Raw genomic sequence first — 19,393 nt, forward strand, 5'->3', positions numbered from 1 at the left:
AATCTGCCAATGTGCCCTTGAGCAAGGCACTTAACCCTAATTGCTCATGTAAGTCATTCTGGATGAGAGCATCTGCTAAATGACTCAAATGTAAATGTGCAAGTGGCCAATGGAACGGCCACTTCAACACATTCCTCAGTGTCCCTTAAATCGATGTGTTTGCAAACCCACGACTCACAGTGTCCCAGGGTTAAATGGACCAAGTTCTCTGTAAAAATAAATATAGGCCTAATAAAAGTTCAAGGTTATAGTGACGATTAGGATGAGAAGAGTATTCAAATAATGGTATTGCCTTTTCCAATAAGGATATTATCTGTGTATGCTGAGCATGTAACATGTACAACGGAGGCTTGCCGACATGAAACATTATGAACATTTGTAGACAGACAGCTTTAAGGTGGCTTCATTCTTTAAAAAAAAGAAATGAGCTCACTCCAAAAAGCGAATAAAGTACATTTGCATAGAGGAGAGATAGGGAGAACAGAGAGAGTGGAGAATGAGAGTGAAAAAAGGAGGGGATGGGGGGGGGGGGGCTAAAATAGAGGAGAGAGTGAGTGTGGAGGGAGAGAGCAGAGAGAGCGAGGAGAGGCGAAAGGGACAAGAGAGAAAACAAAGGGACGATTCAGACCATGCCACTCTCCCCGGAGAGCGTGTGCGTTTCCCCAGGGCCGAGCCTGTTCCCAGCTTCATCCCTCTAATAGCCATGTCTAATGCCGTAGCCCAGGATGTTCTGTCTGTAGGGCTAAGGTATCAGCCGCAGGTCAGAAGGTAACGCTCTGTTTACATTGTCATTTCCTAAAGCACTTGTGGTGACCCGCTGGTGTGAAAGTTGACTTTTGCTTGGCCTTTATGGCATCCCTAAGAATTGACATTAGCCACAGCGGACTGGTTGTGAATGGGGCGGTGGTGGGGGGTCCTGAGGGCCCCCTGCAGGCCCCCCAGCGAGGGCCCCATTAGTCGCGTCATCACAGTTCATTCAAGCAAACTGTAACAGTGTCAGCGATATTTCCACACAAAGACGCACTTCTTTACACAGTCTATAAACATGCTTCCCCCCCTGGCCAATTCATCGCACGGTGACACCTCTGAAAGAGGCCCTTTACAGGGGCCGTTCTCACTGAGGGGGGCTATCAGTCAGGCCTTCCTGGGGCCACACAAAGACAGGGTCAGCCGCTAATTTATAACATGGCCCCCCAACTCTGCTCCCAGGCCCCCTACCGCAGCCGCACAAAGCACAGGGAGCACATTCCTGACACATTCACTGCTCACACACATAAATGGCTTCGGGCTTATTCAGATTGAAGAGAGTTGCAGCAGAAGCACCGCGACGAGACTTCAACTGACATAATATGTACATAAACTTTTCAGTTTACATTAGCAACGGACTGCCATGTGCCGAGAGAGAATTTGTGGGCTTGGCAACAGACATTCTTGCACTGCAGCTTAAATATCCCAGTCACATTAGCCTATAGTACATCCACTAGCCAGTAATCGTGCTTACAAAAAGCGGTTCAACCATGCAAGGAACTTTTCGTTTTAACCATATTACACTCTTACATTATTCAACAATTCACAAACGTGTGCAGACAATTAAGGGGTTTATTTTATCTTCCGTACTCTCATTACATTTTAGCTTCAAGACAAAAGCAGTTACTGCTAGCTAACGCTAACACGCCTTCATCAAGTAACGTTACGTTAGCCTATCAAAAATGAATGCTTCATTCAAATTCTACTCAGCGGCACACTACAAAAGCCAATGCAGAGTCATCCATTGGGAGTGTGATTTTAAGAATTTTGGAGAATGTTAACATCGTGAAGAATGTGCTTCTTGACGTCTGGCTCAATGGGCCAGGGGAGGAACCCTGATGTGACCTGTGACACCCAGGGTTGGCCACCCGCTACCAGCGCCCATCCCACCCAGAACCCCCTTCTCCCAACCTACCCAGCTTTCCCAGTTGAGTCATGCCAAAAGGGTGGTTGTGGGGTGTCGCGGTCACACAGAGGTTAGAGGATAAACCAACCCAACAACGTCAAACCCAACGACTGGTCAAATCCCACAGCATTTCTAATAGGGACGCAAACAAACCCAGGGAGGAAGGATGTCAGCCACTGGATCTGGTGGTGTTGGGTGGACTGGTATAGGTGGCGATGCAAGCCGGTCCAACCTCTTCTCAGCAGTAACTCCCATCTGCCAAATCCAACATGCATGGGAGCCACATCTTACAGCCTGTGAACCCATCATATCGACTCATTTCGGCAGATCTCTATTCTGCAGATACATAACTAGGTAAAACGGTTGTAGACAATATACAGTACAATATCCTCATTTACGGTTCTTCAATCTCCATGGCTGCAGAGCTAAGAGTGAATGGTGGCTACTTGCTAATGAACTGATTCTATACAGTAGAGACTGACGGGGGGGGGGGGGGGGGGACTAACCCCCTGCTGCCCCCAGGCCTCCCAGGGTGAGGAGGCAGTTCACAGTCACGCACTGACACCCCTCTGCACACCACTACCCCCATGAAGGGCTATACTGTATTTGGTCACTAGCTGAGCTAGCACTGTCCACTAGCCCCTAAACACAACTAGCCCCCTAAAGCCTATGCTCCCCTTCAGCCTCTAATGAATTGTGTTGCAAAATTCCAGGAACCTTCGGAAAAAAAAATCTGGTTCCTGCTTATTCCCTCCTGATTTAGGTAATCAGCCAACTGGGATTTGGGAAAGACGTGTCGAAAGTTCCTGAAATGTTTCAACCCTACTACTGAATGACATAAGGCAGCAACAGTATTCCCTGTGCCACACAAACACATAGGTCATAGCAGGAGCTTGCAAAGAAACCCAAATAAGCATAAGCACACACATTGAGTCAATCCGATGCTCTTAAAAGAATAAACTATTCTACTATCACATTATTCACCACACCTCCACTAAAACACTAAGTTATACATTTTGTATAAACACGTACGCGCACCACACTACTACCACCCTGTCTAATCAATTTATCCGGCTTTTATTGAGGATCTCTCTGCAATTATTCAGTCCTTCTTCCAGCTGAACATGTCTATTGCCTGGAAACAAGCTCTCCTTTCTCTTCTCTTTCAGCCTGTTGTTCTGGGAAAAGCCTTAAAGGAAACGTTTAGATTGGAGGGCTCTTTGAGCTGCTCTGACAGTTGACTGATGACCGTCCATAAAATGACAAAGAATTGCTGTATGGTGGCCAGTACGGCCCACTGCTTCCCCCTGGGAAACTAATTGCCCCGAATTGTTAACGGCAACATAATTTTTGGGGGGGCCAATCATTGCTTTTCAATGCCTCGAAAATGAGCATGAAACGAGCCTTTTCAGCGAACAAAACAGTTAAATGTCTCCAATGTTGATCAAATTAACTTCAGCTGTGTGACAATGAACTATATTTGTGTGAAAATAATGGCGGGGGACAAAGGGGTTCTTTACAAGATTTCACGGTTGTAATGTAAAACTGTTCTCTCCTGAACCGGACCAGCCACTCAAAGGGAGAGAATAAAAAGGAACACAACTCCAATAAACAAAAGATTTTTAGCTAAAGAAAAAAAAAATGGTGTTGATTTGATCTCATAGCTATCATTTCACAGGGTTCTTGGCAGCCTGCTTTCCCATCCTCTTGGCCAGAGCCCTGAATTCTGAATTAGCACAGACTCGGCGTCCTCCTCACATCACCAGTCCTTGGCGGAACTAAGCAAACTAGAGGGCATTTTACTAGATACAGAGTCATATATATCAATGCTTCCTTACAGGAAAAAGGGTCTGTAACGAGTCTCATAAGGAAGCATCGATATCTACAGATAAAATGTTCTAATGCAGTGGTTGTTATCAAAAACACAATTCCCAAACCAATTTCAGGATCATAAATCAAATGTATATTTCCCATATTAAGAACATAGCATCATTTTTGTATATTCCCGTGCTCCTCAAAAACAAATGTCTTATATTATGAAGCAATGACGTCAAGGGAAATATTAATATAAAGGGTTAATAACTTTAGATGCCGTTTGAGGCTCACATCTCAGTGAGGGGAAGGCATAGGGGAATAAAAACAGGCAAGGAGGGTATACATTTCAAACAGGACTTTCCCTTCTCTCATGAAGCTGCCGGCCACACATCAGCCAGAGACCGGAGAAGTGCTTTTTTGATGTGACTCAATGGAGAGGTTTGGCTGGCTAAACGCTGTTCCTTCTCAGTATTGTTCCCCGGAGGCCTTGAAGCGCTTTGGAAATAAACACTGCTTAGCAGTTAAAAGGGCCACAGAGGAAGGGGCTTATCAGATCTGTTCTCAAAGGGCCGTAAGCTGCATTATTAGCCAGGGCGCTAGATAAGGGAAGGGGCTGAGGTTGGGCCCAGCCACGGAGCTCACTCCCTAGACTGTCTCACTGACCAGGCTCCTGCACCAGCAGCCCCTCTGGATCTCAGCTGGTGGTGTCCACTTCCCCTCCTTCCCCCCTCCCCACAATGAGAGATTAGAGCTCAGAAAGAGAGAGAAGGGGGAGAGAGGAGGCTTTGGCTATAGATATTCACCCTCTCCCTTTTCCTGCTCTCTTTCTGGGGTAGGAGTCAGAGTTAGGACAATGGCCAAAATGACGGTTCCCAACCGGCCGCTGAATGGGAACACTGTTGGAGGTAGCGCTTCATTCAAAGCCGGCCTGGGCACATTGTCCTCCCCGATCGGCGGAGGAGAATGGAGTTCGCTGGTGGCTGCCAAAAGGTTAGCAGCTCCTGTGAAAGGAGCAGCCCATTATGCACTGCCCCTAACAGAGCCCAGGGTCTTTTGTCTCCCCCCCCCCCCCCCCCCCCCCCCCCCCCACCCCCCGCCCCGGCCCAGCCAGCTTTTTCACTCTCAGGCAGGCCGGATCTGTGCCCAAGTGTTTCCCCAAAGTGAGCGATTGAGGCGCGATGCCCCCCCTTCACCCCCTGCATGGGATACCAGCCTAGTCCGAACATAGGCCTACACCTCCCATACCCCTTAGGTTACTCCTCCCACCTCCCGAAAAAGGGCAAAAATCCCCTGCCATTGTCACCTTTTAATGATATGTCCCAGGAATTAACAGTGAAGGATACCTTCTGAGCACAAGAGGACTTAGAGGAGGGGAGCGTGGAAACTGCCACTCACCAGCCCAGTGCTATTCACTCTCCACCAGAAAACGCGCCATTTAGCCGTATTTATGAGGCGACTTTTACAAATAAATCAACTTCAAGAACATGACGAAAGCGTAGAAAATACGGTCAAAACCCTCAATGTAAACAACAAGTTACTTCATTATGCCCATAAATCCAGGTAAATTATGGTTCATATTTATATATATATATATATATATATATATATATATATATATATATATATATATATATATATTTAAAGCTAACCATTTTCTCAAAACACCCCCCACTTCCCTGTCCATTAAACGCAAAGCATTCTTTCATCAAAACGCTAGCATGAAGGAGGGGAAAATTATTATCTTGGAAATACATAAAACACTACATAAAACGCTAATTCACGAGGTGCCAAAACCCTTGATAATACATGGCGGCCATATGCATGCAGTTATTCAAAGTGGAAGGAGATGAAAGACGCTGTGCATTCAGACACCATTTCAAATGGTGGGGGGGGGGGGGGGGGGGGGGGCACGTAATGCAGGGTTGCCACGTAGCTTTTATTTGGTGTTAGCATGACCAGGTAAAGAGCAAAGGGCCACTAGACCACTATATCATCCCTCTCCACTGTCAATGGACTTCACATAAATCACATTAGCGGGAACGGCTCTCATGTTTTCTTAGAGGGGTCTTTGGGTGCTGGACGAAGGATTCTCTGCTGGTAGAGAGGTGAGCGTGTTGCTCGGGGTCGAATGGAAAGGAGGAGAGGACGGTGAGAGGCGATATTGAGAGAATGGTGAACGCAGAGATGGAGAGGATACTGAGAGGAAAGATGAAGAGAATAGGTGGAGAGGTTATAGGTTATATCCTTCCTGTTTGGCCCTGTCCGGGGGTGTCATCGGATGGGGCCACAGTGTCTCCTGACCCCTCCTGTCTCAGCCTCCAGTATTTATGCTGCAGTAGTTTATGTGTCGGGGCGGCTAGGGTCAGTTTGTTATATCTGGAGTACTTCTCCTGTCCTATCCGGTGTCCTGTGTGAATTTAAGTATGCTCTCTCTAATTCTCTCTTTCTTTCTCTCGGAGGACCTGAGCCCTAGGACCATGCCTCAGGACTACCTGACATGATGACTCCTTGCTGTCCCCAGTCCACCTGGCCGTGCTGCTGCTCCAGTTTCAACTGTTCTGCCTGTGATTATTATTATTTGACCATGCTGGTCATTTATGAACATTTGAACATCTTGGCCATGTTCTGTTATAATCTCCACCCGGCACAGCCAGAAGAGGACTGGCCACCTCACATAGCCTGGTTTCTCTCTAAGTTTCTTCCTTGGTTTTGGCCTTTCTAGGGAGTTTTTCCTAGCCACCGTGCTTCTACACCTGCATTGCTTGCTGTTTGGGGTTTTAGTCTGGGTTTCTGTACAGCACTTTGAGATATCAGCTGATGTACGAAGGGCTTTATAAATACATTTGATTTGATTTAGGTGGAGAGAATATAGGGAGATGAGATGTGGAAAGAGGAGTGGGTGGAGAGATGGAAATAACGGCGAGAGGCTAGATGGAGAAGGGACAGAGAAAATAGTTGCAGAGATGAGATGGCGAGAATAAGGAGGAGCGTGCCAGTCACCTATCTAAGACGAAGCCCAGGGCCTTCTGTCTCGTCCCGGAGTAGACTGAGGGGCTCTTCTCCCAAGCCAGTATGTTGGAGGCATCGTGGAACAAGTGGATGTTGACCAGGTCAAATGCACTGGGAGGGGACAGAGAGAGACTTATGTTAGTTGGACCCCAGGTAATTTCAGTTTGAGACCCCTGAACTACATGACTGACCTCTTGGCCTGTGGACCACGGGTATGGTTGTGTGAATGGAGCAGTGAGATGAATTTGTCTCGCTGCACTACAGGCAGACTGACATGTCCATTTCCCTCCTGGTAGTGCTACTGTTGCTAAGCCCGTCTCATCGATCTACTATATCAATCTCTGTAACTGTTTTTCTCAGAACTTCTCACCTCAAGACGCTTATGCTGTTGACAAACTTCTAAATAAATACGCAAAATGTCCCCCTCACCCGTGTCCCTCTCGGTCATCCCTGTCCCCCTCTCTCTCTCTGTCTCTTCCTCCAAGTGCCTGTCTCGGTCATCCCTGTCCCCCCCTCTCTCTCTCTGTCTCTTCCTCCAAGTGCCTGTCTCGAGTCATGCCTGCCTCATTTAGAATGTTACCGTTTCAGCCCTTTTGTTCTCACGTCATCCTTCTATTAGATTACGCCCCCCCCCCCCCCCCGCCCTGCCCAAACGTTTGTATTCATCTCGCACAGGTTCAATTGTATGTAATGTTTTCTGTCATCTGTCATATGCAACTGCTGACTAACGCGATTATGCCTAATCCAATCCTGGCCCGTTCCTAGCTCGCTGTCAGTTGGGAGAGGGAGCGAAGTAAAGTCTCTCTCTCTAGGGAAGACTGACTCTATCTGTCTATGAAGAACGGACCTGCAAAGCCCCATGGGATATACCCTATGGATAGAGGGGTAAAGCCAAAGTGACAGGTACTGCGAGTGATACTGCTAGGCTTTACAGGTAGTCACAGTTGGACGTGACGCTGAAATGCACCTGGATGAAAAGCTGATATTCAATTTGATCCTAAGTGTAGCATGAGGTGTAACATGAGATGTGCTAGAAACTCACCAGTCAGCCAGAGCCCATCGAGTCCTGATAAAGCCTTTTCTGGACCACTTGCACTGCAACATAGTGAGGATACACATGCAGACTGAACGTTAGCATTGATAGCATGGAATTGAAACGTACTGCAGTGCACCAACAATCTCAACTGGCATACATAGCCAGTGTGGGCTATATAAACGCAAAGACAAACTCTCTTCTGAGAGTTTTTTTCTCTTAATTTCACTATGATTCTAATCATTACTATACAGCATATCAATTTACTAATAATTACTATACAGCAATGTAATTTTCTGTATTTACATATTTGTCTAACCTGAGCCTCATAATATATAACATAAGCCATTTAGCAGACACTTTGATCCTAAGCGACTTACAGTCATTTATGTATGGGTGGTCACGGGAATTTAGCCCACTATACCGTGGTTGCAAGTACCATGCTCTACCAGCTGAGCTACAGAGGACCAGCACTGTCATGACAATGGGAAAACAGTATGACTTCCAAAGTGTTCTAGTGGCCTGACCTAAAGCCACCTGGTCAACCTCCTATAACCTCACCCCATAGTGCTACTAACTGAGGGAATTACCCGGTCAGGAGTCCCAGCTCTCACACAGCATATGATTTACCATGAAGCTCGTTATTGAACGAGAGAAAAATGGACGCTTGCAACCGTCCTAATTTTGAACGCATAAATAAATAAATATTCCAGGGGATTTCTGAGCATCCTAATGGGGAGTTAACCGTGGTGATGAATAAACTAATTATGGCCCAGGTCACATAATTACAAATTGACTCATTTTATTTAAAAACTTAGATGCAATTTTAAAGGCCTGAGAGGTATTTGATTGCATCTCACATCCTTCAATCTGCATTAGTACAAGATTAACTGTATCAAATTGAATTACATTAGCATACTTGAATTAATCTATACCGCCTGGCAGAATGTATGGGCCCAATTATACCCCACTGTCCAATATTGTGTGTGTTTGAGGTAAATCTAAATCGTTTTCCCATGAACGGATTGCACTCAAATATTTTGTGATCATTTTAAAAGACAAATAATAAAACGAATAGTTTACACGATGTTGTCGTTGAAAATAAAAATACACGAGGAAGTACTTCTACCTTCAACAAAACAAACACAGATGTTTCAAGGATATTGATTCAGTAATCACATTGTGACATTTAGGTGGTAAGAAGAGGTTTTTATGCATCATATTAACCCGACTTCCTGAGGGAGAGTCATGTTCACTGTATATATGTGATGTGTGATATTTGTGACAACATTGTAATGACTTTAATAAAGAGAGGATGCGGAAGAGGAGGAAGAGGATGACGGGGAGGGGAGTGAGGAGGCGAGGAGAGGATGGGCTCCAAACCTGCACTCTTAATGCAGCGCAAAATACATTTCATCTAAAATGTAATTTAAAGAGCCATTAACTACAATCATAACATTTAAATCCATCACTTCCTTGTCGTGCAACCTCAGATTGCCCCGCTTCCTCCTCCTATGACTGATTGACCCTTGTCGCCTTGTTTGGCTATGGCACCGCGCACACACGCACACACCCCTCAATTCATCAACACACAGTGTTGTCACACGGGCCTGGGAAATTCACAGACAGAGTGACAACCAACTACCATGTACCCAATCAAATACAAGAGTGTAATGTCTGCCTAAATGACTACAGTATGTGTTACAGGGCCAGGAAAACACCTGGGTCCTAGTGATTAAAATGTACATGCCCTATTGCTCTAGGTAAGACAAGTTGAAAAGCTGGGGGGGTGACACAGGCTGAGGGTGAAGGCAGTAAAGGATTGAGGCTGACCTTCCATGGCCAGTGATGGGGTCCCCAGACTGTGACAGTGATGAACGGCTGTAGAGTGGGGGTCAGCCATGACAGCCAGGCTCCCAGCCGACACGGGACGGAGAGGCGAGTAGTGGAGAGCGGGCTATGGGGCCATCAAATGGATTCCCCATTACAGGAAGCGGCACCATAAACTCCCCACTTGTGTCCATTGGAAGTTTTCAGTTCCACTATCAAATGTCACGCGTGTCACGGTGGCACACACACACTCCCATCTCCCCAGTCCTTCTTTAAATGTATTTGTTGACCTTTCCTATATCTCAGCTGAGACCCCCCCCCCACCACACACACACACATCCCCACTCAGACAGGGATCCCATCAAATAAGAAAGAGGGGTCTTTAGGACTAGGGTGGACTGGAAAGATAAGAGAGATGTAAATGGGAAAAATAATCTGACCAACTGGGGACATTTTGCCAGTCCCCACAAGGAAAAAAGCTTTTTCGGGTTAGAATTAGTGTTAGATTTAGGTTTAGCGGTTAAAGGCAAGCCAATGGGACAAATATAGCTGGATTCTCTAGCCCACCTATTTCTCTCAAATTGGATCCTAGCAGCTAAGTCTTGGATTGTCTCTGGACCACGGACAGAAACAATACCACTTTCCCATTTAAAGGGACGGTGACTTGCCATGAAAATTGGAATTCCATGGCTGCCACATAACCATCATTTAAGAGTTTACAAAAGGGTACTAAAAGGGTGTCTGACTGTAGTCCACAACCAATGCTTTTATGAGCAGATGTGTGATAGAGAACAAGAAATACAAACTTATATGGACAATGATCACTTCCGTCCAATGGGAAGGGGACCTTAAGGTCTCGGTCGTGTACTTTTTTTGTATAAGCAAATGACAAATCCTTATGATGGCATTTTTTGGGGGGAAGCATGCATTACTGCACCAAACAAAAAATACATAGAGTGGGGCAAAAAAGTATTTAGTCAGCCACCAATTGTGCAAGTTCTCCCACTTAAAAAGATGAGAGAGGCCTGTAATCATAGGTTTCATCATAGGTACACTTCAACTATGACAGACAAAATGAGAAAACAAAATCCAGAAAATCATATTGTAGGATTTTTTATGAATTTATTTGCAAATTATGGTGGAAAATAAGTATTTGGTCACCTACAAACAAGCAAGATTTCTGGCTCTCACAGACCTGTAACTTCTTCTTTAAGAGGCTCCTCTGTCCTCCACTCGTTACCTGTATTAATGGCACCTGTTTGAACTTGTTATCAGTATAAAATACACCTGTCCACAACCTCAAACAGTCACACTCCAAACTCCACTATGGCCAAGACCAAAGAGCTGTCAAAGGACACCAGAAACAAAATTGTAGACCTGCACCAGGCTGAGAAGACTGAATATGCAATAGGTAAGCAGCTTGGTTTGAAGAAATCAACTGTGGGAGCAATTATTAGGAAATGGAAGACATACAAGACCACTGATAATCTCCCTCGATCTGGGGCTCCACGCAAGATCTCACCCCGTGGGGTCAAAATGATCACAAGAACGGTGAGCAAAAATCCCAGAACCACACGGTGCCAGACGTGTCCCCCTGCTTAAGCCAGTACATGTCCAGGCCCGTCTGAAGTTTGCTAGAGAGCATTTGGATGATCCAGAAGAAGATTGGGAGAATGTCATATGGTCAGATGAAACCAAAATATAACTTTTTGGTAAAAACTCAACTCGTCGTGTTTGGAGGACAAAGAATGCTGAGTTGCATCCAAAGAACACCATACCTACTGTGAAGCATGGGGGTGGAAACATCTTGCTTTGGGGCTGTTTTTCTGCAAAGGGACCAGGACAACTGATCCGTGTAAAGGAAAGAATGAATGGGGCCATGTATCGTGAGATTTTGAGTGAAAACCTCCTTCCATCAGCAAGGGCATTGAAGATGAAACGTGGCCGGGTCTTTCAGCATGACAACGATCCCAAACACACCACCCGGGCAACGAAGGAGTGGCTTCGTAAGAAGCATTTCAAGGTCCTGGAGTGGCCTAGCCAGTCTCCAGATCTCAACCCCATAGAAAATCTTTGGAGGGAGTTGAAAGTCCGTGTTGCCCAGCAACAGCCCCAAAACATCACTGTTCTAGAGGAGATCTGCATGGAGGAATGGGCCAAAATACCAGCAACAGTGAATGAAAACCTTGTGAAGACTTACAGAAAACGTTTGATCTCTGTCATTGCCAACAAAGGGTATATAACAAAGTAGTGAGATAAACTTTTGTTATTGACCAAATACTTATTTTCCACCATAATTTGCAAATACATTCATTAAAGATCCTACAATGTGATTTTCAGGATTCAGGATTTCATTTTGTCTGTCATAGTTGAAGTGTACCTATGATGAAAATTACAGGCCTCTCTCATCTTTTTAAGTGGGAGAAGTTGCACAATTGGTGGCTGGCTAAATACTTTTTTGCCCCACTGTACATAGATGCATACATACTTGGGCAAGTTGAAAGGTTTGACGAAACAACAAGAAATGACAGCTTACCAAATCCATCACATCAATTTTTCAAAAGAAATGTGCCTGTTATTTTGTTATTCAGCTTTTCATTGAATGTCCCCCCCTCTCCTTTCTCCTCCACTTGAAGCCATAACTCACAGTCTGGGGAGTATGAAGGCAGTGTGTTTTGCATACAGGGAGGGAGAGGTTGTCATTTCAGCAGACTCAACCTAAGGGACTTGGGGTCACAGTAGGGTCCTGTTCACCTCAATCGGGGACATGGAGGTCTACATGGGACAGCAAGGGAGGGTATGTGTGTGACACAAGGTCCGACACACCCACCCACACCGACCAACCCAAGTGCACTCAAATCTAAGAGAAGCCAGGAAATGTCATTTTGTCTCGGTTGCATTGCTGGTATTTAACCAGCGCTGCCACTCAAACAGGGACTGTACCGACCAAGCCCCTCCCACCACGATGTCAGCAGGCCATCTAAGAGTGACAGTTTATTAATGGTGGACTGTAAAGGTAATGCTCAAGTGGAGAAAGAGAGGTGTTACGTCTCCGACGAGCCACCTAAACTGCCTGCTGCTACATTCTACTGCATCACGTCTATGGGATGTAAAAATATAAAATAAAAAAGTAAATCATATAGAATCCAATGGAAAATAACGTGTCTTAACTCATGCTCTCTGTAACACACATATTCTAAGCTCCTGGCGAGGCCTTTTTTCTTGTTTATCACGGTCCATGTGTGTATGCATGTCTTAGGATTTGGTTCCACAACACTCAGACCCAGAGCGGTACCCTGCAGAACCCAGTTGGGACCACATTGCGGGGCCTGTGGCGGTCCTTCTTGTCCCAGATCCCATGTTAATAGGATTCCTTAAGGCTGTAGATGGATGGCAAATCCAGGCGGTTTCATCTACTAAAAGACAGCATAAATCACCATGGGAAGAAGCGGGGACGAGGCAGGGGTTATCGCGCGCCTGACTTCCTCATGAGATCTCTGCATTAAACCATTAGTGTAATTAATTCATCTTTCATAAGAGGTTTGAGCAGTATTTGTGATCTATGATAACAACCAATTTCTCACTAGCCGGGCGTGGGGGGGACAAGGAAAAAAATAGTCAGCCCTGATAGACTACACAAATCTGCTCTTTTTAAATGGGCTAACATTATCTGGAGTGCTGCTCTCGGAAGCATCATCCAAGATTCATAACCCAGCCGCGAAAGAGGAATAGAGAGGAATAAAGAGGAATAAATCAGGGAGCAAACTTTTCTCTTCCATCTCGCTTTTAGCTTCGCTCCCGGTGTTGTTTGGTTTTGCCACTCGTCTTCGTAACTCACCGAACACCGCTTTCTTGTCATAATTGTAAACGACTTCACGCCTCAATCGACGTAATTGGTTTTAGATCATCTGCGAAAATGGCAAACTGGGGAACTCCAAGGTGGGGTGGAAGAGAAAGAGAGTGAGTGTGTGTGTGTGTGAGAAAGAGGCAGAAATTGGGAGACTGCGTCTGTGAAAGGCCGTATCCATCTCCTTTGCATATATTTGAGGAGGCGGCCGGTGGAGCGCGGTTGACAGATGAGCGGGGAGTATGGGGATGACACGCGGGCGGTCACGCTCTTTATTACTATATCAGCACAGCGCGACGCTACCTTATGATGTGGACCAAGCAGAGGAACCCACAGAACGAACAGACAGACACAGGCTGCATTACAAAGCATGGCGAGCAACCAAATTAAAGACTTTGCAATTGCTGCCATCTCAATCTTTCACTGTTCAACTGAGCCTTGTAATAAATTAGCTTTTTGAGGGAACGTAAACTAAAGAAAAAATTCTGAAACCAAAATAACTGTCTTTTGTGAAAATGCTAAATAGTAAAGGAAAGTACTTTATAGATGAAATACACTGCCATAAATGTGTAATGGTACCAATAGTCATGTTTTACTTATTTTATAAAACATATAGTTGTTGAAGAGTTGAATTTGGAAGATTACATACACCTTAGCAATGTACATTTAAACTCAGTTTGTCACAAATCCTGACATTTAATCCTAGTAAAAATTCCCTGTCAGGTAGGATCACATCTTTTATTTTAAGAATGCGAAATGTCAGAATAATAGTAGAGAGAATGATTTATTTCAGATTTTATTTATTTCATCACATTCCCAGTTGGTCAGAAATGTACATACACTCAATTAGTATTTAGTAGCATTGCCTTTAAATTGTTTAACTTGGGTCAAACGTTACGGGTAGCCTTCCACAAGCTTCCCACAATAAGTTGGGTGAATTTTGGCCCATTCCTCCTGACAGAGCTGGTGTAACTGAGCCTCCTTGCTCGGAACACACGCTTTCTCAGTTCTGCCCACATACTTTCTACAGGATTGAGGTCAGGGCTTTGTGATGCAACTCCAATACCTTGACTTTGTTGTCCTTGAGCCATTTTGCCACAACTTTGGAAGTATGCTTGGGGTCATTGTCCATTTGGAAGACCCATTTGTGACCAAGCTTTAACTTCCTGACTGATGTCTTGAGATGTTGCTTCAATATATCCACATAATTTTCCTACCTCATGATGCCAGTCCCTCCTGCAGCAAAGCACCCCCACAACATGATGCTGCCACCCCCGTGCTTCACAGTTGGGATGGTGTTCTTTGGCTTGCAAGCCTCCCCCAAGTCTTCCCCTCCTCCAAACATAACGATGGTCATTATGGCCAAACAGTTCTATTTTTGAAAGGACATCCAGAGGACATTTCTCCAAAATATACGATCTTTGTCCCCATGTGCAGTTGCAAACCGTAGTCATTTTTATGGCGGGTTTGGAGCAGTGGCTTCTTCCTTGCTGAGCGGCCTTTCAGGTTATGTTGATATAAGACTAATTTTACTGTGGATATAGATACTTTTGTACCTGTTTCCTCCAGCATCTTCACAAGGTCCTTTGCTGTTGTTCTGGGATTGATTTGCACTTTTCACACCAAAGTACGTTCACCTCTAGGAGACAGAACGCGTCTCCTTCCTGAGCGGTATTACGGCTGCGTGGTCCCATGGTGTTTATACTTGTGTACTATTGTTTGTACAGATGAACGTGGTACCTTCAGGCATTTGGAAATTGTTCCCAAGGATGAACCAGACTTGTGGAGGTCTACATTTTTTTTCTGAGGTCTTGGCTGATTTCTTTTGATTTTCCCATGATGTCAAGCAAAGAGGCACTGAGTTTGAAGGTAGGCCGTGAAATACATCCACAAGTACACCTCCAATTGATTCAAATTCTGTAAGTTAGCCTATCAGAAGCGTCTTATTGCCATGGCATCATTTTCTGGAATTTTCCAAGCTGTTTAGAGGCACAGTCAACTTAGTGTATGTAAACGTCTGGCCCACTTGAATTGTGATGGAGTTATAAGTTAAATAATCTATGTGTCTGTAAACAATTGTTGGAAAAATTACTTGTGTCATGCACAAAGTAGATGTCCTAACCGACTTGCCAAAACTATAGTTCGTTAACAAGAAATGTGTGGAGTTGTTGAAAAACGAGTTTTAATGACTCCAACCTAAGTGTATGTAAACTTCCGACTTCAACTGTACCTATTTTTTTTAAATATTATGCAACATAAATAATTTTGATATGAAAAAATGTCAAAAACTATGTTACGCAAAAAGTGTTGCATTGTCCCAAAAATTGTGCATTGTGAAATTTAGAAAGTAAATGTTTTTTACATTTTTTTTAAGTATAAGCTATCAGCAATATGTTTTCACCCAAAATGTATCGTCAAGCTCCATGCCTTGCCTAAGTCATAAGTTATCTTTTTTTAAGATTGCGAAGTCATGTCACATTGCTGTGTAGTGTACATTACTGACGGCACTACTGTATATCAATCAAAGTCCCAGCACTTCAGGATGCAGTAGAGGCCGAGAGACAGTCCCACTCAGTCACCACAGCAACAGTGAAGTGATACACACCTCAGGGAAGTAGTCCTGAGGAAACTTCTCCTTCTCCAACATGGGTGTGCTCTCTAGTGTGTCTGAGTAGATCTCTTTCCCAACCACCTTCTTGAATTTCTTGGCTAAGGGGAAGAACACAGACAAAGAAAGCCAAAGAGGACGTATTAATACAAGACAAGCTAGTCGTTTAAGAGGCTATGATTCGCAGTCCAAACCTACTAATGTAGTTTAACCTACTAAGCAGTTTTGTAGATCTAGATGTAGTCATGCGTGCATAAATCCAGGGCTTCATCAGGCTACTACTCCACCTGCTGGTTGTAAGTGGAAGTATCTATAGAGGTTCTCCTGCACAGATTCTCCACGTCTACCCTGTCTAAGATCAGGTTGCGGTGTTGTACTTCCACGGAGGCCTTAGACGATCCGTTGTTGAGGCGATTCAAATAGCACTGGGATGGGCAACTTTGATAGGTGTGGGGGGGGACCACAAAACTGAACTCATCATGAGGGGCAGCAGTGGCTCGTGGGTCTGTGTACCTACATCTTTACCCAAACACGCAGCCAGAGCAGGCACCAGACTTTTGGGGGCGCTAAGTTACATTTTGATGGGGCAATTTGCTGTGGAAATTGCACCTCGTGTATTCTGTATATTCTAACAACAGGAAGTTGAGATATATATATATATATATATATATTTTTTAAAGTTCTCTGTGGGAGATTGATCCGCGGGCCTAAAAAACGGGGCCCCCCCCCCCAATCCATGAAACAGCGTGATGCCGTGACCTATACTCATAAGATCAGTGTCAGAGATCTTGAACTAAATGAAGGTTCCTAGAACTAAAGGGTCTTCCTCTCGGATAAAAGTGGAGTATGTTTTACATGGCGCTATGCCCTTCAGTTACACGAAGTTACAAACAATCAAAAGGCGGAAAATATCTCAGAGGTCAAAACGGTTTGGCATGGCAGAGATCTGACACTGAACCTATGAGTATGGGTCATGACCTCTGCGTAAGTGCAAAACATAACCTGAACTGGGGTCAGAGCCTAAAAACGTCTTCCACAGTCACGTGACACCTGGAACCGTTTCCATGAAGAGTCTCAGAGTAGCAGGGCTGATCTAGGATCCGTTTGGACTAGATTATAATGAATGGACAGAGGGTACCTGATCAGCAATCCTACTCTGAGACGCTTAATGGATTAATATGGATCCTGGCAAATGCGGCATAGTTCTTTACCAAGGAAGCAGGTGAAACGATTGATGTAGGCTACAAAGTTAACATTTTTATTCAGTCCAGTAATATATTGTACAGTGTGAATGAGCTCATTCTGGACATATCCTAATCCCATGTAAGAGAAGCATGTTGTTTTCCGAGGGGGTTTGACGGGTGAAGGTTGAGGGTGTGTGCGAGCGTATATGCCTGCTGATGTGTGTGTGCGTGTGTGTATCCATGTCCGCATGCATGTGTGTGTCCTCTCGCGTTCCCCCCCTCGCCCCGTCCTTCACTGGGGGTGAGTGCATGGTGCTAATGCTGACTCTGGTGTAATGGGAACGACGTTGTGGCTCCACATCTATATCCCCTCTTTTAATTAGCCTGGCCGCCGGGCCCCTGGCCCTCTGACACCCCGGGCTGATGAGAGCGCCGTAACTGTCCAATAACCTCTGTACACAATTACCGTGGAGCCCGAAATCTCATGAATTAAATCCTAATATTAACAAGCATTACCATTCTATCGCTCACTTTACGTTATCTTCCCCAGTCAATGTCAACTGTACTGGTTTTGATGGAAGTGGTGATGGGCCGTGTAGGGTGTTATACGGAGGGGGGACTGTGAGAGAGCAGGAGTGGAGATTTCATTGGGGTAGGGGGGGGGGGGGGACTCACCTTTGAAATCAAACTGCTGGATGTTTTTCAATGATTCGTGAAGGAAGTAGCAACTTCCTAGTGCCTGGAAAAGAAAAAGAGAGGGTGTGAGATGTGGGAGAATTGTTCCCCCACCATTCAGTCAGAGATGATTGGAAAATAACGAACCACAAAATGTTACTGCGCAATAGAAATAAAGATTGGTTCCAGGGAGTACGAAGCTCCATTCATTTGTAGAGTTTTGATGTGGAGAGCAACAAGGTATAACACTAACCATCCCAGGCAACAGATCACGCCACTATTCCCCACAGCAGATATCGAATGAAAATCCCGTCAATGGAATATACAAGCAATATAAGTAGTGTGTTGTATACTATCAGTGTAGGGAACTATCAGCACAGTGCAGTGCATTCAATACAGAGTCCTCAGACCCTACACTTGGTACAAGTCCTCCTGATGTGAAGAATAAATCATTCCAGTTGATCAAAGGACACATTCAGAGGGACTTTGGAACATCCAAAGATCTACTTCAATAGGATTCAAATCGTAATTTCTGAAAAGAACAATCAACACACAAAAGCTTCCCCAGTCTGTAGACAACCCAAACAAACTCACTGAGGGGATAAAAATACAATGCAGGGGATTCGATGCAGTTCACAGTCCACTACACCACCACATGCTTTCTCCGTGCTTTTTACTGTCCCCTTCACATCCATGCAGTAGAGGAAAAGACTGCTCTTGGTCCTCTGGGTCTTTGAGATAGTGAGCCCTCAGCCCTTGCTTGAGGGTTATTTAGTCATTGTTCCTGCTGCCCACAACCCTCCTTTCTCTTCCTACATTGCAGCACACAAAGCACAGAGAGGAAAAGAGAGGTTAGAAAGAGATATTAGGGAGAGAAGGACAGAGGCTGAATGACAAACACAAACGTGTGAGAGCGAGAGTGTGTGTGTGTCAGAGAGAGAGCGCAACAGAGGGAGAAACTCCCAAAATACTGCAGTAGACCAGTTAAGTCATGTGCAGGTAGTGGACTGGGTAGTGGTGGGACAAGGAAGGGTGCATGAGATGCAGAGAGAGAGAGGGAAAAGAGAGAGGCATACGTCTCCCTAGAGGGGAGAAGACGGACACCAGCGGGAGAGAGAGAGAGCGAGGATAGTCCGATTTTGTGCCGTTGTCCTTTGAGGCGCAGAGCAGACGCCCTCTCTGGCAGGGGGGAGAGTTTGGGGGCTCGCCGGGCCGGCCCTGCATTATTTATGAGCGCCGGGACATCTTGAGATTAAACATAGGCTAATTTGTCAAAAGCACAAACATGAGGTCCTGCCCATCTCCTTGACACGGAAAACACTGTCGCACATTTAACTGACGAGAACAGTGGCCGGTGACCACCGCTGCACACTGCTCCTTCCATCTGCCTCCCTCCTTTTTCTGAAGGACAGAAAAGTGAGGGATGGAGGAAAAGCGGGTGGACTCGAGGTCAACTTTC

At 45.2% G+C, this 19,393-nt stretch overlaps 1 protein-coding gene across 3 annotated transcripts in view; it reads right to left on the reverse strand.

Annotated features, from left to right (window-relative positions):
* The window catches only part of LOC110502317 (inositol polyphosphate-5-phosphatase A), a 192,336-nt gene that overhangs the window by 54,386 nt on the left and 118,557 nt on the right, over nucleotides 1-19,393 (reverse strand). For all 3 annotated transcript variants that reach the window (XM_036960462.1, XM_021580257.2, XM_021580259.2), the window contains exons 5-8: nucleotides 17,935-17,998; nucleotides 16,073-16,176; nucleotides 7,800-7,852; nucleotides 6,749-6,868 (exon numbers count right to left, since the gene is read on the reverse strand). In XM_036960462.1, coding sequence (XP_036816357.1) covers nucleotides 6,749-6,868; nucleotides 7,800-7,852; nucleotides 16,073-16,176; nucleotides 17,935-17,998 — 341 coding nt within the window. The remainder of the gene's footprint in view (nucleotides 1-6,748; nucleotides 6,869-7,799; nucleotides 7,853-16,072; nucleotides 16,177-17,934; nucleotides 17,999-19,393) is intronic.

The sequence above is a fragment of the Oncorhynchus mykiss genome, chromosome 23 (assembly GCF_013265735.2).
Source record: "Oncorhynchus mykiss isolate Arlee chromosome 23, USDA_OmykA_1.1, whole genome shotgun sequence".
In the NCBI taxonomy this organism is placed as follows: domain Eukaryota; kingdom Metazoa; phylum Chordata; class Actinopteri; order Salmoniformes; family Salmonidae; genus Oncorhynchus; species Oncorhynchus mykiss.